Source organism: Brienomyrus brachyistius, chromosome 5 (genome assembly GCF_023856365.1).
Source record: "Brienomyrus brachyistius isolate T26 chromosome 5, BBRACH_0.4, whole genome shotgun sequence".
NCBI classification, from domain to species: domain Eukaryota; kingdom Metazoa; phylum Chordata; class Actinopteri; order Osteoglossiformes; family Mormyridae; genus Brienomyrus; species Brienomyrus brachyistius.
The window spans coordinates 8,137,689-8,162,799 of record NC_064537.1 but is presented as its reverse complement, the minus strand read 5'-3'; the positions used below and the strand labels follow the sequence as shown (position 1 = coordinate 8,162,799).

Here is a 25,111-nt window from a genome sequence, read left to right as displayed (position 1 = left end):
AGGTTAGAGATTTCTATTGGGAAAGACTTTGTTGAATGACCTGTACGGTTGGGTACAAATTAGGATAGAAGAACATCCACTCTAGTAAATTTGAAATTCGTCATGCGTTCCCGTAAGTCTTTGCGTGCCTGTATCTGTCCTTAATGGCAATGCCTGTCTCGTTTGCCCCCCCCCCCTCCGCAGGACTATGACCTGTGCATCACCTGCTACAACAGCAAGGGTCACGAGCACAAGATGGAGAAGTTAGGCCTGGGGCTAGACGACGAGAGTGGTGGTCAGGCAGCGTCGGCCACACAGAGCCCCGGAGACTCGCGCCGCCTGAGCATCCAGCGCTGCATCCAGTCGCTGGTGCATGCCTGCCAGTGCCGCAACGCCAACTGCTTGCTGCCATCCTGCCAGAAGATGAAGCGCGTGGTACAGCACACCAAGGGCTGCAAGCGCAAGACCAACGGCGGCTGCCCCATCTGCAAGCAGCTGATTGCGCTCTGCTGCTACCACGCCAAGCACTGCCAAGAGAACAAGTGCCCCGTGCCCTTCTGCCTCAACATCAAGCACAAGTTGCGCCAACAGCAGCTGCAGCACCGACTGCAGCAGGCGCAGATGCTGCGACGCCGCATGGCCAGCATGCAGCGCATTGGCCCGCCCGGTGGCGGAGGGGGCGCCGCCAGCCTGCCATCGCCGGGGAGTGGGGCCACCACTGCCCCTGGCACGCCTACGTCCAGCGGTGGCCAGACGCCCAATTCGCAGACGCCCACCCAGCCTGGCATTCCGCCCATGCCACAGTCTGGGATGGGAGGTGTCCCGCCCATGCAGCAGCCGCAACCGATGCAGCAGCAGGTCCCTCAGCAGCAGCAGCAGCAGCAGCAGCAGCAGCTCCACTACCCCATGCAGATGGTGCAGGGGGCTGGCATGATGAATTCACCCCAGCATCCACAGCAGCAGATGGTCTCGCAATTGCAGCAGCCTCTGCCTGGCCAGCAGCTTCCGCATGGAAATGCCCCACCTCAGCACATACCCCGGCCCCCAGGCTCCTCCCCCCACCCTCCGTCCCAGGGAAAGCCAAGCCTCGGTCCGGCCACGCCCCCCCAGCAGCCACCCAGCGCTGGTCAACCTGCCTTGCAGCCACAGCAGTCAGCAGGCCCCCCACAGGCAGCGCTGGAGATGGCCATGAAGATCCAGCGTGTCGCCGAGACGCAGTGGCAGATGGCACAGGCGCAGATGCTGCAGCGGCAGGCGGCTGGCATGATGCCCCCCCACCCACACCACCAGCCCCAGCAGCCGCAGGGCGTGCCCATGAATCACCCGGCCAGCAGCATGGTAGGCATGACTCCTCAAGCTCAGGCTGCCGCACGTGCCCACATAGAGCAGCAGTCCCCACAGGGCACCCCCCAGGGCCCGATGGCACCGCAGTTCCAGCACCCCCAGCAACCGCAGCAGCAGCCAGCTTGGGGTGGCCCAGCTATGCAGCCCCAGCCCAGGTCGGGCATGATTGGCCAGATGGGGCACCCAGGGATGGTCCCGGGCCAACAGCAGGTCCCCCAGCAGCAGCAGGCTATCCGCAGCAGCGCCATGGGAGTGGGCCCCCCAGGGGCTGCAGGGACAGCGGGCAGCAACAACCTGCCCCAGGCTGCCCTGCAGGAGCTGCTGCGCACCCTGCGTTCGCCCAGCTCGACCTTACAGCAACAGCAGGTGCTCAAGATCCTGCGGCTAAACCCGCAGCTCATGGCTGCCTTCATCAAACAGCGGGCCGCCAAATACCAGGGCGCAGCGGCGGGCAGTCAGCCGGCTCCGGTGGGAATAGATGGGCAGGGTGTCAGCGTGAACCCCGGGGTCCAAGTGGCGGGTATGCAGCTGGGGCAGGGGGTGGGCTTGTCACCAGTGGCTCAGCTGCAGCAACAACAGCTGCAGCAGCAACAACAACAACAGCTGCAGCAGCAACAACAACAACAGCTGCAACAACAGCTGCAGCAACAACAACAACAACAGCTGCAACAACAACAGCTGCAGCAACAACAACAACAACAGCTGCAACAACAACAGCTGCAGCAACAACAACAACAGCTGCAACAGCAGCAGCAGCAACAACAACAACAACAGCTGCAGCAACAACAGCAGCAGCAGCAACAAGTCCAGCAAAGGCCTCTGCTCAGCGGTGGTTTGCAGCAGCAGCCGCAGCAGGGAGTCATGCCACCCCAGGGATCCATGTCCAATATCAACCCTCAGTTCAGAGAACTATTGATTCGGCGACAGCAACTCCAACAACAACAGCAGCAGCAGCAACTCCAACAACAACAGCAGCAGCAGCAACTCCAACAACAACAGCAGCAGCAGCAACTCCAACAACAACAGCAGCAGCAGCAACTCCAACAACAACAGCAGCAGCAGCAACAACAGCAGCAACAGCAGCAGCAGATGGGCAACCATGCACAGTTCCAGCAGCCCCAGCCCCCCCAGCAACAAGGATACCTGGCCCAGCCTGGAGGTCCACAGCCTATGCAGCAGCAGGGCCCCCCTGTGGGGCAGCAGGGCCAGGGCTACCCCGGGGGAGTGTCCCATCAGCAGGTGGCTATAGCCATTCAACAGCGCCAGCAGCAACATGCCATGGTCGGGCTGCAGGGGCTTGAGGGTGCGGCAGCAGGTGGCGCTGCAGGCCCTCCACAGCAGCAGCAGAACCCACAAGGCGGCCCTCAGCCTCAAAGCAGCCAGGTACTATTTCAGCAAGCTCTGCATCAGCGACGGCTGCAGCAACAGCAACAGCAGCAGCAGCAACAGCAGCAGCAGCAGCAGCAACAGCAGCATCTTGCCGGGGGCTCCCCAGCCCAGCACAACAGCCCCATCAGCCCCCAGCAGCAGATGGCACAGTCGCCCCACCCCCATCTGCAGGCTCCGCCTCTGTCTGCAGCCGCCTCATCTCCCGGCAACCAAGTTCGCTCGCTACAGCCCTCCCCACGGCCCCAGTCGCAGCCCCCGCACTCCAGCCCCTCGCCCCGCATGCAGCCCCAGCCGTCCCCCCACCACATTTCCCCCCAGACGCAGACGGGCTCCCCCCACCCCGCTCATCTTCCCCAGCATCACTCGGGCATGGTGGCACCCCAGCCCCTACAGCAGCAGCAACAACAGCAGCAACAGAACTCCATGGACCCAGGTCCGTTTGGCACCGACCCGAACGCCATGCTGTCTCAGCTCAGTGGGCTGGGTGGCATGCATGGGGCGGGGGCGCCAGACCTGTTGGCTGGGAACAGAGCGGACCTAGGGTCCAACGTCAATCACAGTACCTTAGACATGATGTAGCATTACAGTGCGTTGAAAGAGTTCCTGCGGGAATGGCGTTAGAATTGTCCTTTTTATTTAAAACTTTTTCAAAATAAAGAACTGAACTTCCTATGGGAGATGCTGCAATTAAATCACGTCAATGAATAAATACAATAAATAAATTGTAAGTTACTGCTGTTAATATATTTTTTGCCAGTTGTACAAAGGTTTGGGGGGAGAATAGTGCAGTATTTCAGTCCATCTGAGAATGGGGCATATTTTTGGGGGTTTAGTCTGGTTATTTGCCTTTTTAATAGATATTTTTAAGATTTTAAAAAATGGCAAAAAAAAATTAAAGGACAAACTGATTTCAAACAACAGGCTTTGTATTTTTTTCCCTCCACCCAAAGCAGTCATGATTGTATCTGTTTTTCTGAGTGAGGTAGATATTACTACTCTTGCTATTGAGGTTTTTTTTTTCTTTTTTATTTATTTATTATTTTTTTTAAATCCGAACATGTATCAACTTTTTCCGAATGCTATACTTTTTAATTTTTTGTTTTAGTGTTTGTTGAAATTGTAAATTCTGCTGAAACTTTGTTGAAATGACTGTTAAAATAGGATTGATATACGTACTAAGAAAGGGAGATTGATATCTTGTGTTTCTCCAGTATTGCCACTTTGTGCAGTTGGGGTAACGTACAGCGACGATGAATTAATGGGCAGTCTGCGTCCCCCACGTCCCCATGAATGTGCGTTCTGTCCTGTAGGTTGCAGAAACCGCAAGGGTCACCTGTTACCAGTCTTTGGGACTCCTGCTGTTGAGCAGTGTGACTGCGTAAGGCGAGGGGGGGGATGTAATTGGAGACGAGCTCCATCTCTTTCAATCAGTCTTTGGCCCTTGATTTCCAATGGGCCATGTCCTCCGCAGCTCTGAAACGTACGGTTTCCCTTTGGAAGAATCTGCAATCTTCTCAGCTCTGTAATCCTCGCAGCATTTGGAATTCTATCTGTACTGTATAAAGCCAATATGTTTGTGGACTCAAGCTTTCTGTTATGGAAGAATACAGAAAGATGGACCTAAAGATGAGTGACTCTTTTGGGTATCCCTCATTTAATTTCAATGTTCATTTTCTTGAAACATGTAAATAGTAAAAGTTTTGTGGGATTATGGGTGCAGGAGATGGGTGTGACTAATAAGCACGTTTCGCCTTTCTGGCTGGGTTCTGTAGCAGGTTCCTGCAGTTGTGTCCTCAGGTATGTTGCTTGTCCTGAGGCACAGACTGGCCCAAATGCTGTGTGTCAGTTCGAAACTGGCACCTTTTCCGGGGTCACCATTAATGGAGGCTGGGCTGGGGGGAGAAGGGGGCGAATTCACAACAATGTAAGCAGTGGCAATATGGGTTGAGACTTATTTTATTAAAAAAATCTGTCTTTATATATAGATTTATTTAATTTTTTGAATAAAACTTGAAACTACAGATTTTTTTTTAATTTAACTGAATATGAAATGGACTCTGCGCCTGTTCCGGTCCCCTACGGGGCTACTGCATAAATTGTGGTTTGAAGATCTGGGTGCTGTTACATGCACACAAGGAGAGGATACACACACTGAATTACTGTACAGACTGGCATGGCAGCCGGACTTTTTCCCCTTCCCTGAAGAAAGATGAACTTGCCGACTGGAAAAAGGACCTTAATTGAATATTTTTTTTTTTGTTTTGTTTTCCAAGGTATGCTTTGGCCCCATCTGGACATTTTGGTGCTTCCTGAAAGGAAGCAAAAAAAGTGGAATTGTCGCTTTAGTTTTTTTCTTAAATTATTTTGGTGGTCTTTTTTTTTGCCAACTATTTAATTGTACATTAAAGTATGTTTGTATCCCTGGGAAAAGTACCAACGAGTGAAAGTGTGGTGATGCTTTGTTTTCTCACCTTAGGCTTGTAGATCGATGTTGTGCTGCTGTCATACAGGCTATTTTTACCCCCTTATTCGGCCATCTTTTAATGGTGTACAGGTTAAGAGCTCACTTCAGTTCTGCTTATCCACAGCGCTACACTATAATCACACCCCCCCCCCCCCCCTCTTTTTTTAGGGGTCTATATTTTGTACAAAAGGTGATTATTTATTTTTATTTTTTTTGCTTTTCTGCAGCTGTTACTCATTGCTCTCCACAAGCTTTATTATGTACCGAGGTGGTAATATGAATTAATGCGACGTTCGCTGCATCGTTGAGCATTTTTCATGTCCTTTCGCTGTAGGCAGAGGATGTAGTGTTGGTACCTCAAGTTGAAAAGCTGAAGGTCCTCGTCCATGAGGTTAGAGACGGCCAGCATGCTGGGAACCTTGTAGACCTGGTCAAGTGACTAGTTTACGTTACAGGAGCATCAAGGTGACACTTACAATTAGTTTACCTATTTAAAAGTTGAAGTTGCCACATGTATAGTCAAGACTGCCCAGTTTCATTATTTTCCATCTATATTTAGTGTCCTCTGTGAGATCATTGTTACTGGTGCTGGAGAGTTCGGCTGAAGGAAAAAAGGAAACCTGATATAGAAGTATATAGAAGTACATTCACGATAACCTGGGTCTCGGATTTGAGTATCTACAGCTGAATACGTTTGTGCCCTTCCCAACAAAGAAAAACACATATTGACAGTTTGAGTTAATCACTTAGTTCTGGTTGCCCCATGGCTGTTGTTATTTTTATTCCAGCAGTTTAGAATTGGGTAAATTGGAGGTTTCTCCTTAATTTAAAAGCAAATTTCAGTCGAATACTTGAATGTAGAAAATGTCTTTGGCTTATTTTTCCCCCCCAGCTGTGTACCCAAATGCCTGATGCGATGGCAGCCATTCTGTGCCAGTACACTTGCCACACAGTAACTGAGGTGGTGAAGGGGCAGGAGAGAATTCACCGATGAAATATAAGGGGATGATTAGGAGGCCAGATTTGAAATGGCCGTAGTGGACATTGGCTAAAATCGAAAGATGCCCAGAGTCAGTATTATGTCTCTTCCATAGGACAGCACCATTGTTTTTTACACCGCAATGTCCCCCGTCACTGCGATGGGGCATGTAAATGTCGATCCTCATTAAAAAAAAAAAAGAAAAAAGTCCCCAAAGATGCAAAACTGAGAAGAATTTCCAGGACTTCTAATAGCCTTCGTTTCAAAATTCTTCAACTGCTTGGAGAATTTGCAGAATGAATGGCTGATTTTTTCAAAAGATAATAGTAATATGGACACCCTAACAAGCAGTCACGCTACTCGATCAAGAAATTGGGCAACGAAATATTAATAGGATGAGATTAAGCGGCCGGAAAATGGAAACGAGTGAGTTTTGTGGGTCCGCTGAAATGCTTTTCTGTATAGCCGTCTTTCAATTCCACAGGTGCCGAGTGCAATCCGTCACACCGATTCACAAAGTCTAGTCCCCTACCCTCCTGTAGAATAGAGGACGGCAATGTGGGTCAATTCCTAAGACAATATTCATCCAGAAACTGAGGGGTCTTTGGCCTGCTATGGAAAACATGCAAAGCTAAAAATGAAGTACCGCCATTCTACAAAATGTTTTCATCTAGCTGGTACAGGTCACTCTGTACTACCTAATGTGATTTTATGCCATTTCCAAGGCGGCAATAACTAATCTGTCCATGTTGGTAGCAGCTGATTGGCCAGTGAGGACCTTATTGGCGGATCAGTGCAGCACAGGCCCTTGCTGAAGGCTCTGCAGTCTTTCGTGTGCTATCCTCGGCAGAGGAGTGGAAGATATCTATGGACTCCCCTAATATAAATCTGTTACATAGCTGGGAAAAACAGCCATTGGCCACATGATTAGGTACACCTATCCAGGACCAAATTTGAAGCAGTTTTATATTCAGAACTGCTGTTGGGGTTAGCATGTAGTGCACCCTGGGAAGTCATTTCACACACACCATTGTTGTACCGAGCTGTTATTTTTCCACTTGTGTCCTTACAGTTAGCTTTAACGAGTCTGGCCATTCTCTGCTGACCTCTCATTAACGAGGTGTTTCCGCCCACGGAACTGCTGCTAACTGGATGTTTCAGTTATCACACATATCCAGTATGGCGGCAGTTTCGGAGATACCGGAATCTTTAAGTCTGGGGCCACATTCAAATCCATTCAGATCACACATCTTAGCAGATGTGGCTCAGCATCTCAGGACGCTCTACCTGTGATCGGATGGTTGCCGGTTAAAATTCCATTGTTGGCAGAGCGATTTTTGCATTTAGGCCCCTGAACAAGGTCCTTAACCCCAATGTAATGCCCGCGCGACAGTAACAGAATTACATTAACTTCTAATTCTGTTATGTATTATTTATAATACTGCTGGCGGATGAGGCTTCCATGAAGCTGGCACCCGAGCAGGTAAAATCTATCCGGCGAGCTTTCACCGACGTGACGTCAGAACATTCTTCGGGAAGACTCGCGTGGCCGCGTCTTTCGGAGGTCATCAAATCGCCAGTGCGGAGCTTGACAGCTGTCATGTGACCAGCTCTAGCCAATCATGCTGTTCGGGGAGGAGCGGGCTGCTTATGGTTAAAGGTCTGCGTCCCTTAATTAAAACACAACCAATGTTTTTATTGCCTTTCTAATTTAAAGAATAAATAGATGTCCGAGTCATTGAATGATATGACATGAGAAATACAAGTGAAAATGGTGATTCTGGGGATCCTTCGCTGATAGTGAAAAGGGAGAACATCGAGCATCGATTTTTTTTTCGAATCATCTTCAAAGCTGTTCTATTCCAAAATGCGAATTAAAACTCAAAACAGGTAAAGTATGTAAAATATTGGCCACATATTTATTTTTAGACCAATAAAAAAAGCTGATATAAGTGTTTACGTATACAAAGACTGAGAAATTGTAGTAGTAGCTTCACAATATACATTTAAAAAAAGAGAGACAAGTTGTAAAGTGCAGTTTTACTCAATGATGAACACAATGCAGCAGAAGCGAGCACGTACACCGGCTTCACACGTGTGCACATCTCCTACTCATCATCGCCATAGCAACGGCATTGTCAACCAAAATCACGGAGTAAAAATAAAATCTGTACCTCCTTAGGAAACACACAAAATTTCTTTTATGTAAAATAAATACATTACATTCAGTCCGTACTGTGAAAATAACACACTATTTTTCTGTCTGAAAAATATATGACACAAAACAGTTATCCCCTTACCTGCGTCCTACGCCTTCAGTGCTTCACTTTCTACCTCAGAGGCTTGAGCACTTACCTTTTTCACCATACCTAGGGCCAAGTGGAGGAGTAAAGAAAGGTGTGCACGACAGACACGTAACCACGTGACAGAACACAAGGGCTGCTCACACAAGTGTGTGTGACCGTTAAGTGCAATAAAAAAGGGTCTGTATCTACAAATTCTGAGAAGTGCAACAAATAATTCTATGCAGCCTGATTGATTTTGAAACACACCAATTGAATTATATTTAACTACAAATCGTTTTAAGGTGCCAGCAATGTGCTGAAGGTAGGTAGAAAAAATAGGGGATTTGGGGTTTAAATACGATTACGAGTGATCTCCCAAAACTATTATGCTGTTAATTATTTCGCGATATCACATTTGCATAACAATACGTTTGTCCCCCGTTTTCAGATCGCTAACAGATATTGAATTTGGTCAAATATTCATCGCAGACCGTAATTACAGAAACAGCCTCCGCTAAAGTGCTCTGAATTCCATTTGTGAACCTGTTTGCCTCTGAGTCATCGGGACTCGTAATTGTCAGTTGGGGGAGGAGCGCAAGTCCCTTCTGTTGCTGCTGCACGGGTGGAAAGTGATGCACAGAAGATACCTACTGATCACTACAAATAGTCTCTCGTCAAAGCAGATGAAGACATAAAAAATCTATGATATGACCGTTTCTTATTATTCTGGATTAGCGTAAATGTAGTTTTGGTACTTTTATGTACGAATGTCCAACAAGAAAACACATTTCGATTTCAACTTTCACAGCTTTAAGCGTCCATCTCTTAAAAGCTCAGGATGCTTCTTTCGTAAAATTTGTCCTCATTTGGTTCCAGCTGTAAATTACTTTGTTAAAGCATCCACTTCGATCCCTTTACGTGCAGACTGGCCTCCTATTGGTCAGACTTAGAAATCTGAACAGTCGTTAACTGATTGTGATGTGGGGGAGCCCTCTAGTGGTGAATCAAAATTGTACAGTAGTGCCAAAGGGGGACTAATTGGCCTGGGGAATTTGGGCAGCCAATCCAAAGTAGTTTTCCTGACCTGTCATGTGCCATAGTTACCGTAGGTTGTCCAATCAGTGTCTAGTTCTTCCACTTGGCTACATGGAGATCCACTGAAAAAAATGAGTGGGGCTGTTTTCGGAGTTGGTAAAGAAGCATGCTTGGCAGGAGTATGTGTACACAGTTACTGAACCGGAGATGATTTTAGGAGAATAACTGAAGGAGGGTGAGCGTGTCTTTGTAGGCATAGAGCACAAGAGACAGTAGCCAAGAGGAAAGTGGCGGTACCTACAGCTGCACTTGCAACAAGTTAAAACGCACAGTGACTGCCACGCATGCAGCGTACAAAGGCTGTCAGTATGCACGTATGTATGCATTTTGGCATGCCTTCACACAGGCGCATGTGCGTCTCCTTGGGTGACTTCTGACAGAAAGGAGCGAACTGTCAGGAGGAAACAAAGCAGGAAACGAGTCACTCATGGACATGGGGCACAAGGGCAGAGGGAAGTCACGTTCTCGACCCTCTCCAGAACCCAACTTCCTCTGGACTTCCCCCTCCCCTATGCCCCACCCACCCTCTCAGCATATCAGAACTCCAGCCCCCAGTCCCTAAAAAAACCCTTGGCCGCCAGTGCCTCTCTGAATGTCACTGTCAGCGAGTTGATGGTGACGTCGGTCACTGTCACTTCTCCTGGACCCATCACTGGATTCCATCCCTCTGGCCTTTCCGTCATGGTCACTGACTCCTCATTCATTGAGGAGCTCCAGCCCTCGGCCCGGTCTGGCCCTGTGAGGAGTGAAGAGATATGGCAGAGTGATACACTGGTTTAAGGATGTAGGCTTCTAACCACTCAAGTCCCAGGAGAGGAACTGCTTTTGCACCCCTGAATACAAAATTTAAGTTGCATCAGGAGAAATATATGCACTGTATAAATGGGTAACACTGCAAGCCCGTGGTTACTGTACTTTCAGCAGTGAAACTGGACAGTTTGAGCTTCATAAACAGTGCTTTGCTCAACAAGAGTTGTTCAGATGCTAAACTTCTCTGACATCACTCACCATTTAGCATGTCGCTTTCTGCCTCCTGCCCGACGTCTTCTTCCTCCTCCTCCATCTCCTCCTCCTCTTCCTCCCTGTGCCCCCAGTCTCCATTGGAACGGTTGGGAGCGGGTGGGGTGGTCCGAGGCTGTGGGCTGAGGCGTAGAATCTGAGATGCCCTCTGCTTGTTCCTGGGCTGGGCCAGCTGCCGATACAGCATCCCTCCGCCGCCCTGGCATGGTGGAAGCTCAGTCCCGGGTTCAGGGGCCAGGGAGCGGGTGAGGGACAGGCGCAGACGGGCTTGAGGCTTTTCAGGGGTCTTGTGAGCACTCCGCAGATCCATGGTGTAAACATTCTACGGGAAGGTAAATCACATGAGCCCCAAGTTCATCATAACAGAATTGTACACCTCAAAGTTGTTCACATGTGTACAAATGTAACTGTACATCAGTCACAACGTTTTCTTTATAGTCATTTGGGGGTGTAAATGAAAATGCCTAAAGTTACGAAGCAGCGACATGCTGCATGGATACAGTTCTGACCACCAGCGACTGGCCACCAGAGCCACAAGCCCAGGCTCAGCACTCACCTGTAGGAATAGTCTCTTAGGCTTCGGGCCTCGTTTTCGGTAGCCAAGGGCTCTGTCCTTTTGCTCTCTGGAGAGAGAAAGACAGTAGGTTAGGAGGTCAGGGAAACCGAGCTGTCTGACCATGCTGTGTGTGAACGACGCCATCTTCTCTGACCAGAACTTGGCTTCACTCACTTCTCCTCATAAGCCAGAACCAGGCGTGGGTCCAGAATATGTTCTTCTGGTTCCCAGGTGCTGTATCTGGCAGAGACAGCATAAAATGGTATGAAAGTATAGTTTCATTCTAGGATACAGTTGCCTGCAAACACAGAAAAAGCGAGCAAAGAGCCCATTAAAACTACAGGGGCAGTCTTGACTATACATGCGGCAACTTCAACTTTTAAATAGGTAAACTAATTGTTATATTTTATCATGCATTCCCTAAAATACAGCATGCAGCACATCTAACAGCATTTATGTTAAAACTGGCCTTTTAATTGCCTGACAAGTGAACACCACAGAATTGCCCTACCCAATTGCAATCGGGCAAATCATCATTCTCATTCTGTGATTTAAAATTGCACAATATTATCCCAGCTAAGAAAACAGGAGGACAATTCCACCCTCGTGGCACTAAGTTCTTGCTCTTGTATACTTACTTCGGCGGCCATCCTTTCCATTTTAATAAGTATTCCACGTTACCCTATTATATTAAAAGGTGGAGAGAAAGAGAGAGAGAGATAAACATTGAAAACGGCAACACAACACACTTGGCCACACAATCGGTCTCACTGAGGGAATAGTATAGAGCAAAAATAAGTTGGCCGCTGCAACCGCCGGTGCACGGGTTCCTCCCGCAAAAATATGGCACGGATGTGGAAGCGATAAGAATCCACTACGAAGGCCCACGCGACGGCAGCTTTCGTCCAGGTGACGTCACAGCACGAGAGCTCAAGCGGCGAAGAAAGCGAGCGCCGGACCTCCTCCGCCCTCCGGGCTCGCAAAAACATTCTAGAATGTAGAGGTGGGGCCAATCTAACGTAGAAAGTAAATATAATAATATTGCGCAACGTGCGCCACACTGCCATTCCCCCCATAGCAAAGCGACGGATGACATGACAACGTGTAAGGCAGCCCTTGTTTACGCCGATATACAAATAATGGCGTATAACTTAATGTAACCATTTACTCACATGCGACACCGAATATGACGTACTGACAATAACTGCATCATTATTCAATGGACTGTGTTAACAGCGTTTAAAAAACGCGTCCATGTATAAACAGTCGTAATTGTCGTCGTTTGAAAATCGTGAAAATGACTTTATTTTGGTGGCGTCATTCAATGCACTGTTTATCGACACGTAAATAACAGTGTTAGAACTGTCGGTTTACCCGTGATAGTTTCCTAATTAGTGCGTTTCTAAAATAACTGCGTAGCAGCATGTAAATATACCCTCAAGTAGTATCTACTGATCGCTCGTACAAGAGCAGTCAGAATATTTGAAAATGAAGCTTATATCTGTAACCTATAACATCAGTGCTTTGCACAGCGCACTGTACAACCGCAACACACTCACATATCAAAGTTGAAAAACACACTCCCCGTGCCCCCGCCCCCCTATTTCTATTTATAAGATCAGTTAAAAAAGTAAAGGTTCAGGTGCGTTTAGAAATCTACTACAGCGCTTCTTTTAAAACGCATGCCCCACTCGTAGGGGGTTTGGCTTCATTTGTAGATGTTGCTCAATTTTTGCAAAATAAAAACGGCCAAATTATGTAAGGTTGCATGAATTAAGCTTTAACATTACTGCGGACACTCATTGCACAGCCAGTATATATGTATATGTAATTAGGCGTTGCTTACCTTCCTAACTCTCTTCTTGATGATCGATTCAACAGCAAACACTTGCTCGCCAATTGCTGACAGCTCCATCACTACCGTGCAGTGACTGTCCGCGTTCAAACAGGACGAGGATGTGATGTTAGTACTGCTGTTTGCCCCGGTAAACGCGTTCCTCTCCGCAAAGTGGCGATAAATTGCCTGTCGGTGGTGAAGGATCCACAAAATGTCGTTTAATCCAACATCCCTCACTTATATGATGGAGCGTTGTTTCGGTTTCAGTTTCGGCTGTTTTTCATCGTTTCATTCGCTTGCATTTGGTCTTTCCCTCCGTACCGTGAGTTTTCAAATCTGCGACACATCTGCACTGCTTGGCGCGTTCCCGTGAGGCTCTCAGCGCGCCCACCATGCGCGCTGCCCTCACTGTGCGACGCCGTTAGCTCGAAACTGAAGGCACACGGGTCCGCGCACGCCGCCGAGGCGGCAGCAGTTATTTTTTAAGTTACAGTTAACCAATGACACCAATAATAAGTTCAGATATTAAAATTCGACTAAAGATGAACAACTTTCGGTAGTTTAGACCACATTTAATTATATAGGCCTATAATTAAAACAGCTTTATGAGTGCCGTAGCCCGCCTTAACTTTAATTAGCCTTTTAAGTGATGGGGATCCGTACATAGCATAACCTAGATATGGCACACTTCCCAGCTAAGCATACTGGCGTACAACAGATACAGATGCATATAGCGCATTTACGAATGAGAAAGCCATCCCAAGTATGAATGTGGCTTAACAAGACTTTAGTGCAACGTAGTATTTTCTTTTGGAATTCTTAAGACAGAAATAACCATAATAATGGTTATAAATGGATGAACAAACAACTGGGCATTTTATAAATATAGCTTAAATTAAAAGAACACTTTCCTACTATGTCCTAACACAGTAAGAAGGTATAATTTTATTACTACTGGTAATATTATATTCACCTTAAATACAGGTTTTTAAACGATACGACTATCCATAATCTTCCATAGTTCCTTCAGCACTAACAGATGTGGATCCCATACGGCTGTGTATACTATAACTATCACGACGGTCTTTTAATTGGATTTTGTACTTTCCTAGTTTATTTATATCACTGAACATTCTCCCATATCATACCATACCACATTACCGGTACTACCTGCCCCGTATTGTTTTATCGGGTACCGATTGAGCTATTCGCACAAAGCGCCGGGTTTGCTCTGCATATTTTTTTAAGCTGATGCACAATAAATGCGATACTATAAGTTTAGCCTTTCATTAATGAATATAAAATTGCGTATTGTTCGACTCGTTGTCGGAAACCTGGTTATTTTAATGCTTGTCCTAAATATTGCGGGAACATGAAGAAGGACTGCTTCAGAATATTCTGATAATTGCATTCATTGTATTCTGGTAAACTTCCTTTCATTAAATTACATTCGCTAGCGGGAGTCGCAGATGCGTTGGTCTTACACTCTCAAGTCCACTAATTATTGAGCGTCGCCTGTAATTTAAAAAAAAAAAAAAAACTTAATAAAATCCAGGGACAATCAAAACCTGCATGCGATACATACATAAACGTGGGGGATATATATATATATATATATATATATATATATATATATATATATATATATTATCCCATTAACGTATACAATCCCCGTCAACATCGCCTTTTTATAGTCTGCTGTCGGGAACTGTAACTCTCAAGGAACCCGAATCACACAGCACGTATAGTTCAGTCAGTTTAGTTATTTGCAGGCTCTTAACATTTTAGTTAGACGTAAGCGCGTTCGCAACACAAACACATAGAGAATGAAGTGCTGCGCCATACATGAACGATGTTTTTCAGAATCTGCAGAGCCCTCCCCGTAGCAGATGGACTATGGATGGTCTGATGTATTTCCAAAAATAGATGTGCCAGTACAATGGCACTCCAATGACACGCATTTCTGTTTATGTCAGCAAATGGAATCTAAACTAAATAATAGCAGCTATTACCTAATGGCTCTACGTCCATTTTCATCAGTGCATAAAGTGGTTCTTTAAACGCGGTTTTTTATGCGCATCATTGAAAAGAATTAAATAGTTCCTACTATATATCTGTAGTGTGAACTTAAGTAACACGGGGTCAAGGCCGTTTTTGGTAGTTTTCAGTGCCATAGGGGTAAAAGGTAATATAATTTAAAACGCATATGTACAGTATGTCATTGGGTGAAAGCTTGGCACGGGCGGTGAACTTGTTTCGCATATTTGTTGCCGTTTTCATTTTGCTGGCAGCAGATAAATTAGTTCTTAATGAGTTTGTTACTTTGCAAATATGCAGGAGTCAGTTCCAAATAACACGAATGCTTTGGTGTTTTCCCCACGTTAAACATTTATGTATAAGATCCAGATGGTGTCAGGGTGCACCGAAGACGGAAAGAAATCGCTTTGCGCCTTCGCCCGCCCGCTGACATACAGATGGTTGGGGATGTGTAGACACCGGGGCACAGGCACATAAAAGGGGGGGGGGCAGAGATCGAAGTAACTACGCTGAACATTTGTTCTAAGCATCACTGAGTCGCTGTCCTGCTGATGGGACCATCAAGGGATGAAAGACAGAGGCAGCGCCGGGCTAAGGATGAACAGCATATATGTCTTAATGTGTCTCGGAGACCCGTCATCTTCAGCAAGACATGTTAGTTCCCGCTAGCGGGTCAGCAAAAATTGACAGGGGTCATAAGATGATTTTCTGAATATGGTAAAACAAACGTTTTAAATATTTTTTCTTCTTCACTCCCTGGGTACTGCCCTGCATCCTGTCACTCTAAAATATATCATAATGTAAAAGGTCATGAAACTTGACCAGTGTTTTTTGGGGGATTTCCGAAGATTGAGAACCAATGTAACATCACACACAAAATGTACGGCTCATGTTTTAAGAAATGCTGTCTATTGCAGCGTTTCCCAATCTTGTCCTCGGGAACCCCCTGGCAGTCCGTGTTTTTCCTACTGGGAGCTGGGAGGGAGCAAAAATGTGGACTGGCTGGGGGGTTCCCGAGGACCACATTGGGAAACACCGGTCTATTACAACAAGGACACGGGGGAATGGTGCCTCGTGAGTCCAGCGTCTGGGGATCGAATCCCTCCTCTATTCTCTGTGTGTGGAGTTTATTTCTATCAAGGGGGTTTCATCCCAAAATTCAAAGACATATAATCGGGCTAATCAGCGCCTAGCATATGGTTGTGTGTGCGCGCCCTGAAATGGACTGGCACTCATTCAGGGTGTGCCCTGCCTATATGCCCTATGCTGCCTGGTACAGGCTCCAAACCCCATGCTATCCTCACCAGGATAAGTGCCTGGAAAATGGATGGATGAGACAAAGAGAGATTAAGCAATAAAATCACAGAGCAGATAGGTGCCAGTTTCTTAGATGTGGCATGAAGCCTTTTTGGGTGTCGAACAGAGGCTGAATTATCAGGTGGTTTTTCATGACACGACAAGTAAAACTCCCACAAGCTATTAGATATGCGGTTAAAAGGACAAGTGTGTGTGTAAGTGAAAGAGTCACTGATAGCTAAACAGGGCTCTTTGTTTATAGGCTGAAATGTCAGGACGGGGTGGTTTGTTTGCTTGAATACTTCAGCAAACATTCGTAGACACCCCCATCGCCCACGTTCTGTGCGGGGCTCATTTTACGAAGGATGATCAAAATCCGTTACCGGCTGTGGATGCCCCCCTCATTTCAGGCAGAGGGGCGGGAAAGTCAAGGCTTGTCACAGGAAACGCAGACTGCTCATCTCCATGGCAGCGAGTATTTCGCATCGGCGGTGACGAAAGCCCGTGGATGAAGACGCGGTCAGGGACAGAGTGGCTCTGTCTCCAAAACGGTCACCAGCAGATCACAGTGGACCTGTCACTTTGCCCTGAGCAGTAAGTGACAGCTATCTGCTCCATTCAGACCCCCTCTGAGCAGATGGACCTTGGTTCCATTGTAGGGGACTCCATGACCCCACCTGCTTCTGCTGTAACCCTAGAGAACCCTGGTGCATCACGGACAAACCTGACACATTGCAGATGGCCAGTAGTTTGATTTTTACATCTATTTAGCATCTTACGTATAATTTCCTTTCAGCCCTCCTAATCTCCAATAATAAATCTGCATATGAAATGTTCTGATGTAACATATATTACAGTCTCCATCCATTAATTTCAAAACGTTCCTTTTATATATTTCACAAAAGAAGGTGGCTGAGAAGGTAACGCTGTGATCTCAAACCCTGACATGCATGCGCTCTTTATTGTATTCTTCTTCTGTTATGTGGACATTTTCACAGTCCATAAATACAGTTAGGCACTACGAGTGTCTCCAGATTGTCTTTAGTATATCAACATAAATCAGTTTATGATTGTGTGTGTACTGTGATGGACACACCTTCCTCAAATGTATCTTTTTGTTGAGCTTAGAAACCTGCACCCGTTGCAATCCTGTATTATATGGCACATGGGTGTTTTATTTACACAACAATGTTTTGGGGGCAGAAGGATATATGATTGGTTCAGAGAGATAACCAATCAGATTGTGGAGGAGGTGCGACCAACCAATGAGATGTATCCTCTAGTTGCTTGCATCCACCTCCTGAACAATTTCATTGACTATCTCTTTGAACCAATCATTTTTCCTTCCGAACAATTTTGCATAAAACTCCCGCGAGCTATTAGCTATTTGGTTAGAAGCTGGATGGATGTTCCACATGGATAATTTACATATTGCCTGCCTACTGTGAGCTTCCAGAATTGAGGCAGCCACATCAAGGCCTGTATGACACATCATCACACGTTCCCTATAAACAAAAGACTTCTCACTGATTGTTATTACTACACATTTGCTACTAAAACTGAAACAAAAATTAATAGCTTTGAATATTACTAATTTAAAGAGTATCAATTTGTAATGGAATCTTTGTGAAGGACACACCTCAGACTAAAACCAATAAAGGTTCAGATACAAATCTTGCACCTTAATTGGCATGCCATGTTCTTTATCTTTTAGTACTTCTGTGTGGTTATAACAATAAGTTTTTGTGTGTATCTCCGCTGCAGGAGATAATTCAGTTTTAAATATACAGTATTCGTACCTGTATGATAGCAGAGCTAGTAGCTGATCACAAGCAGGCCAGCCACAGGTGTTAAGCACAAAGAGGAAAATGCTGAGATGCTGACCACAGAATGGTCAGACCGACTCAGGTGAGAGATCTCAACAAGGTCAGCTTTGCATCACGGGTACAACGTCGGGGCAACAGACCCCAACCAATTGAAAGTGTTGTGCGACCTCACAAGTACTGCGACCTCAAGGGTAATAAGTGTGTTTATTCACAGCCTTTGTACAGAGGCACGCATCAAGCTGTCTTCAAACCTTGCCCATCCTCCCTCAGTACAGCTGCTGCTCCGGTTACCAAGCAACGTGTGCAGTCCTTACCGAGGCAGGTAAGCGATGGTGGCTTAACGCGCTGCCGTTGAACTGCCTTTCCTGTGTGGGGCTGACTGCTCCACAGCTGCAAACCGCATTACTAATTTACAAGGCTTAAATCGGCTTCATCTCCTTATTATGGGTGGAAGCACTGAAGCAGGAAAACGTGATATAAAACTGAAGAATGGAATAAAGATGTAGGCCGACTACGGGCAATTTACAGCGGGCCACTTAAATGTAAGTGTACACCTTTCTCAGTTTACGGCAACCATAACAGATGGAAAGCGACTACGGCAACTGCCATTGTACCCGACTCATCATGAATACCACGGTTGTGATTGTAGTGACTGTATTATCACACTCCTGAAGTTTATCCTAAGATCTCAAATATCATAAACATGGTATTAGTTAACGATACCTAATAATGTTCTGACACAGGACTGCCCTTTCTGTACAGTGAACCAGAACACAGAGACGACATCACGCACGGGCATGATGTCATTTTTTGTGCTATATAATTAAAAGAAACCGCTGTCATGCAAGTTATTCTTTCAAAACAGAAATACAGACAAAATGACACACAGAAGGTGTTTGGCATCCGATTCTGCATGAACAGCTCCTGCTGTTTACCCTCATAAGATTCTCTCTCACACACACACACACACACACACACACACACACACACACACAAACACACACACAAACACACACACTTTTTCTCTCGACTTTGACAAGCTTCTCCTTTATCCCTCATTTAAACTTTCAACCTTGACAGAACGACGGGGGCTTAACCGTGTTGTTTCCATCACAGGTGAGGAAAGTTACAGAAAGACGGCCAAGGAAGGCAAATGTTGGTAACCCAGGCGACAGAAACACAATCAAGGAACGATGGACACAATCGCTGAAAAATATCCAAAAGAATTTTATAAACCACAGCATGAAAACTTTGTTTTACTAGTCTTGTATCAAAACGGAGTTTAAGAGAAAATCAAATTTCCGTCACCAGCTCGGTGCAGCCTTATATACGAGATGAAGACATTTTGCACGAAAACCGTAAGTAAGTCTCCCTACAGTATAAAGCGCTGTTGGTCTCGTTGTACCATATCAACTGTAATGCTGCTGCAGGTAGCATCATCAGCACCCCTGGAGGGGTAACACTGTTGTCAAACTAATCAAAGTAACCAAATCGGAAGCAGTAAATGTAGAGCTGAATGATTTCAATTAGGATTTTAAGGCATCTTTTTCTGCTGCCAAAATAATTCAATCCACCAATCAGCAGAAGCTCCACCCTTTACGCTTGGCTCACTTTGACAGTTGTTCGCTTAGTGCATCAATGAGTTCCTGCTTCTTAGTGCCAGTGGTCCGTACACCAAACTGCTTGCACGCCTCCTTAAGGACCGGCACAGTTAGCTTTCCCAGGGTGCCGTTCTTCACATGAGCCCGGAGATCTTCCTCGGATACCTCTAACTTGGGCTTCTTTTCTGCTCCTCCCCCGGCCTCGGCTGTCGGCAAGGAAACACAATCGGTGCATTCTGGGAACACGACGGCCATCTTTCTGCCATCAATATTGACGTTTACCAAGTCTGTCAACCAGTGCAGTACATTCCATAAAACATCAGCATACTCTATGGCTTAGATGCGTGCAGTTATTCTGTCCCCAGGCTGCCTGCTGAATCCTTACCGGGCTTGCGCTTGGTCGTCGGCTTGCTCTCGGGGTTGTAGTCAGCAGGATAAACCAAGTCCTTAAAGTCCTGTACCAGTGACCCCAGACGGCGGTCAATCATCTCCACTTTGGGCACTGGAAGGCCGACAGGGTGAAATAAAAAAACAACACAGAATAACCTGATGAGGGCTTTTGTTTTGGTGTCACGCGAGTGTTGAGGACTGAAAATCTCGTAGGGAGAATTTTGTGGTCAGTGACAGAAAGGCTGCTTCTGATCACACAAACTGCTTCTAGAAACGGCTCAGACAAGCCATTTCGGGACTCGAACAAACCGATAGCAGTATTGAATTACTATCATAAATGTTGCATTAAAACTACAAAGACAGAATCTGATAAGTTTTAAAAATGTGGTTTACTTCAAAACGAGAAAAGCAGCTACTTCCCATCAGGAAGTGTGTTCACTCAGGGGAAAAAAATCCCTCCTAAATGTGATGAAAATGCCGTGATTCATCCTGAAAATGGTAAAAACCCAAACACCATTCATAAAAGATGAATCAGCGAACTACCCCGAATTCCAGCGAGGCCGAGATAAATGCCTCAATATCACGAGAAACTAGCTGATGAAAAACTTTGGGGACTGGAGCGTGCTGACGGCTTTAGGTTTTGTCCCGCTAAACACCTGACTTTTTGGGACACAAGTCATGTTTTGGGTCATATTTACGGACAGCACGGTGTGAGTGTGTGAGCCATGTGATAGAACAGCATCTCAGCCAGGATGGATAGTGTATTTATGAATCATAAGCGGCACAGATTATCGCACAATGCGCTGTGCAGTCTCCCCTTCACTCACATACACCTTCATAGTTTCGGTGGGGAAATCCCATATCCAGAAACAGGACCTACTCGTCAAGTCTTCTATGGGTTCAGGTTCCAGCATGTCCAGCGCCAAAGCTTCAAGGTTCCTGAAGTGCTGCTGCAGGACAGGGTTCTCAAAGGAGTCACTCCTGAGAGGCGCACACAGGGCACGTGAGGGAGGCTCGTCTACCACTACGGAATGCATGATATTCACTGCACAAACACAGCACTCAGCCAGTGAGACCCCTCCCTTGCAGGCCCCGCCGTATGTGTTACGCTCTTAATTTGTACTACATGCAGCGCTACTGGCTGAACGTTGGATGTGTCCAATGATATTACGCTACGTTTCCGTGGAGACGGCCCCGGGCCCTTGCGCGCGTGGCACCTGTATGTGAACCGTAGCTTTTGCACGATCTCCTTCATCTTCGCCACCTGCACGCTATCAGCAGGGGGGAACGTCTGGGTGTCCAGAGTCCGCACGTCGTCTGCGTACGGCAGGAATATCAAGTGGAACCCTGGGACGGCGAAAGCGTGTTAATGGTGGGCGGGGCAGCAGAAAGCAGGGATGCCCATTGGACGCCCCATAGCAACCAGCTATGCGGCCCCGGTTGCCATGGTAGTGGGTATCATACCTGCAGGTGCGACTTGCACTTTGTCGTCGTCCAGCTCCTCCCTCTGGGGAACCAGGGCCACGAATCGCGGAGGTGTGTTGCGCCGGGGGGTGTATCTGCACACGGCGAACACACCCCTCTCACTGCACCGACGAAGTAGGGCTGTGAACAGGCAGGAGCTTCCTGCACCAATGACAGAAAGAGAGAGAGAGGAAACAGTGGTACCTCCCCCACCCCAGAGACCCACAGACACTGACATGTCAGACTGCGGTACTCACCCGTGACCATCTCTTCCTCAGGGAACACGAATAGCGAGGGCCGGATGTAGTGGTGCAACTTTAGCCGGTTCATGGGCTTGAATCCCATGAGGACCAGACCTGGCTCATCAAACCTCTTCAGCTCCTCCACCTCAGCCTTCTCAAACACGATCTGCTTCTTCCCGTACACCTGAGTCCGGAAGGAGACAGAAAGAACTGTAAGCGCCCATTGTGTCAGTGAACATAAGCAGGGGATGGCTTAATTCTGTGATTACTGGACCAGTGTTTCTCAAACCAGACCTCTGGGACCTGCAGACGGTCCACATTTTTGTGGTTTGAGGACCACTGTACTAGACAAATGACCATCATCCAAATCAAACCATGCGCGTTTTTTTTTTACAGTTAATATTAACTATTAATATTAACGGAAAGAATTCACTTCCAGTTTTACCCTACCAACATTTAAACAGGGCCTTTGGCTACAGTTCCAGATCTTTAACCATTATGCCCTCTGCTGGCCCCCTTATAAAGAGCTGCATTTCTCTCTACCTGGGCTCTTTTGGTGTCACTGGGCAGCAGCAGGCCACCTGTCTGTGTGTTGTAGAGGCGGGTCTTGGTGATGACGGGCTCGTTGGTGTCCCGGTACAGGCGGACGGCGGCAGGCTTGGTGGCTTTCCTGGCCAGCACATACAAACCCACTGCAATGCTCAGGCCATCACCTAGAGACAGGCTCAGCCTGCGGTGGAAGCAGGGGAGGGCCAGGGGTTGGAGTGGTTTGTGTACGGTGGATACATGTCAAATGGGTGCATCGGCAAAGCAGGGACCGACCCAGAAAGGAAAGGACACAAGACACCACGCACCATGAACAATACCGACATCAATTCACTCAGCAGCATGTAGGAGAGGAAGAGAGAGAGACAAGTGGAGAAGCAGAGAGAGAGAGCAAGAGAGAGAGAGAGAGAGAGAGAGAGAGAGAGAGAGAGAGAGAGAGCGAGAGCCCAAACTCCAGGATCACTAAGTCAGGGGCAGGAATGACACACAGCCTTCAAGAAACCATCACCTAGCCTGCGCCCTCTTCTTCATCTCCTTGGCTCGCACCCTCTTCTGTAGCTGCTCCAGCTTGGAGCAGGGCTCCATCTGTAGCCCAAGGTCCTCCTCACCCTCAGGGGGGCTGATGATGTCACAGAAGAAGAGGGAGATGTCGAACCCCCCCGGCTTTTTCAGGTGCATCAGATCTATGATCACGCCTGTACGGAAAAGGAACCCACACGAGTCGTTTATGGGGAAGGTTCTCGCCGCTCCTCCTCACCAAGGCCCCCCAAACACCGCATGCCGTACCCACCCGTGTCCTTGAGGTCCCCCGCCTTGGTGCGGGCACTCAGGTCGCGGGCCGTGTCCCCGTCATGGGGATTGTCCCGGCAGGTGAAGATCATAAGCCGCTTGTGGGAGAGACGCAGCTTGATGTCGCTGTAGAGGTTGGAGCAGCACCAGAGCGCGTCGCCCAGTGACGTCACCCCGCTGCCCAGGGTCTCGCCAGCCAGCTTCGCCCCCTTCTCCCCACGCAGGCTGTCCACCTCCTGCACCCGCTTGGCCCCTGCCGGGAGATGGGGTTCACAAAGCTAAAAACATGGGCGGAGGAACCAAGGGGGACGTGTAACCCTCAATATTGGTTAGGGTAACATTACAGCTGCTTCCACAATCAATAAAACCACAGGGCCCAGAGCACCTGCACCATCCACACTGGGTACGTCGGACCACCAGACCCCCTGTTGTGAAACAGGGGCTGCATACCACTCACCGGGTGAGTCAAGATTGTGGTAAATGTAGACATTCTTGAAGGAGTTCTGGAAGTTCTGAGTGTGCTGAGTGCCGTAGAACACCAGCGCCATCAGGTCCCGGTTGCTGCTGATGATCTTGCTGGTGTAGACGTTGCGGACGCACTGCAGAAGCGCAGGGGGAGACAGGGAGAGATGAGTTTGGAAATGCAGAGATTCTCCAATGCTTAAAGACGCACACAGCCTGAAAGGGAGCAGAGATGGACAGTGACTAAATATCACAGGGAAATTCAAAGTTAACTACCTCCATGGTCATGTCAAAGTTGGTGGGCTCTCCATTTTCTCCCTTTATAAACATCTCCTTGGAGGCGTCCACCAGGAACACCAGACTGTCACGTCCACTGTACTTGTAATCCACTAAAGTTGCACAAAAACAACATTTGTGCACCAAGCTATGTCACGTAAATAAATATCACATTAGTTAACAGCTGCATGCAAGGCGGCAGTTCAACGAGCAGTTCAACAGACTGTTCTTGCTTACCAGTAAGTTCTTCCCCTTCCTCCTGTTCGACCTCATCATCCTCGTCCCGATAATATTCCTGCCACGCAGCCATTGTCGACGGGCTTGGTCACATCTGTAAATTCATTTCAGAATTTTAGGCGTTTAAAACAACAATCACTATAAACGTTCATTAACAGACAAACGATGTAAACAAGGGCATTTGGAGCCTCAACAGGCTCGTCCAATTAACGTGCATGAAAGTTTTACAGGTCGAAATGCATATGGTGCACAGGATAATGAGACGCCTAGCTAGCTACTTTGAACTACTCTTACATGCCACTGAAAATACTGCAATACGTATAGTAACAATACAGACATAACTTCTCAAATAAATGCGGCAAGTATCAGCAAATACTCACCAACAGCCTACACAAACCACTATTATCTCGCTCACAGAAATGTTGCTCGGAGTTTCCGCTGGAACGAGCACGTAGGATCGACGTTGACGTAAGACGTAACGTACATAGTCGTATAGTTCCGGGTTCATTCTGATTGGTTGTTGATGACCGTGCTTAGTATCCTGCTTTTCAGCTATGATAAAATAATAATAATAATAATAACGATAATAATAATCACGAAGTAGGATTTCTTGACTTGCCGGATAACTTGTCTAATTTATGGTAACCCGCACTAACTGTCCATTTAAACCGGGGTACCTTAAATCCAACAAGTTATCTGGTTAATTAAGCAAGAAATCCGGCGTCGTGATACAGGCTCACTGTCTGATTCTCTCGTCTTGTTTGTGACTGATGTAACTACATTTCCAACACTGTTAGGGATAAAAGGTTATGGAAGATCCATGAATGATTTTAGCTGTCATTAAAATACCATCAATTAAAGATGAAAATCTCAATCTGCAGGAGTTTTGTACCTAGACACGGATTCTTAAATCCTTGCACTTCGTATTTGACCCCCCACCTTATTTAAAGATGAATTTTAATTTTCCTGTTTATTGTGCACTGAACCGGCTTGCTGG

General features: G+C 47.0%; 3 protein-coding genes across 3 annotated transcripts in view; 1 reads left to right on the top strand and 2 right to left on the bottom strand.

Annotated features, from left to right (window-relative positions):
* The window catches only part of LOC125741895 (histone acetyltransferase p300-like), a 33,702-nt gene extending 28,557 nt beyond the window's left edge, over window positions 1–5,145 (top strand). The window contains 1 exon segment of the mRNA XM_049013387.1: window positions 184–5,145. Within this exon segment, the coding sequence (XP_048869344.1) occupies window positions 184–3,291 (3,108 nt within the window). The 3' untranslated portion in view covers window positions 3,292–5,145.
* A 2,906-nt stretch (window positions 5,146–8,051) lies between these two features.
* cbx7b (chromobox homolog 7b) lies at window positions 8,052–13,381 on the bottom strand. Its single transcript, XM_049015079.1, has 6 exons — window positions 12,958–13,381; window positions 11,750–11,793; window positions 11,286–11,351; window positions 11,112–11,178; window positions 10,544–10,877; window positions 8,052–10,271 (listed from the first exon to the last, which is right to left on the bottom strand). Exons 1-6 carry the CDS (start codon window positions 13,024–13,026, stop codon window positions 10,072–10,074), a joined length of 780 nt encoding a protein of 259 aa, XP_048871036.1. The 5' UTR covers window positions 13,027–13,381; the 3' UTR covers window positions 8,052–10,071.
* A 5,933-nt stretch (window positions 13,382–19,314) lies between these two features.
* xrcc6 (X-ray repair complementing defective repair in Chinese hamster cells 6) lies at window positions 19,315–24,658 on the bottom strand. The gene is made up of 13 exons (XM_049014093.1): window positions 24,495–24,658; window positions 24,115–24,208; window positions 23,878–23,990; window positions 23,597–23,738; window positions 23,141–23,392; window positions 22,859–23,045; window positions 22,348–22,534; window positions 21,820–21,988; window positions 21,563–21,724; window positions 21,316–21,445; window positions 20,979–21,079; window positions 20,094–20,210; window positions 19,315–19,914 (listed from the first exon to the last, which is right to left on the bottom strand). Exons 2-13 carry the CDS (start codon window positions 24,185–24,187, stop codon window positions 19,715–19,717), a joined length of 1,833 nt encoding a protein of 610 aa, XP_048870050.1. The 5' UTR covers window positions 24,188–24,208; window positions 24,495–24,658; the 3' UTR covers window positions 19,315–19,714.
* Between the last annotated feature and the right edge of the window lie 453 nt (window positions 24,659–25,111).

What these genes read in the sequence shown, in the direction of transcription:
- xrcc6 (XM_049014093.1), bottom strand. Translation starts at nt 24,187, where the DNA reads ATGGCTGCGTGGCAGGAATATTATCGGGACGAGGATGATGAGGTCGAA. An exon ending in ACTTTGACATGACCATGGAG is followed by an intron (nt 23,739 to 23,877) that starts GTAGTTAACTTT and finishes GCGCTTCTGCAG; the next exon opens with TGCGTCCGCAACGTCTACAC. An exon ending in ACCCATAGAAGACTTGACGA is followed by an intron (nt 20,211 to 20,978) that starts GTAGGTCCTGTT and finishes TCGGCCTTCCAG; the next exon opens with TGCCCAAAGTGGAGATGATT.
- cbx7b (XM_049015079.1), bottom strand. Translation starts at nt 13,026, where the DNA reads ATGGAGCTGTCAGCAATTGGCGAGCAAGTGTTTGCTGTTGAATCGATC. An exon ending in TCAAGAAGAGAGTTAGGAAG is followed by an intron (nt 11,794 to 12,957) that starts GTAAGCAACGCC and finishes TTAATATAATAG; the next exon opens with GGTAACGTGGAATACTTATT. An exon ending in GTTCTGGCTTATGAGGAGAA is followed by an intron (nt 11,179 to 11,285) that starts GTGAGTGAAGCC and finishes TTCTCTCTCCAG; the next exon opens with AGAGCAAAAGGACAGAGCCC.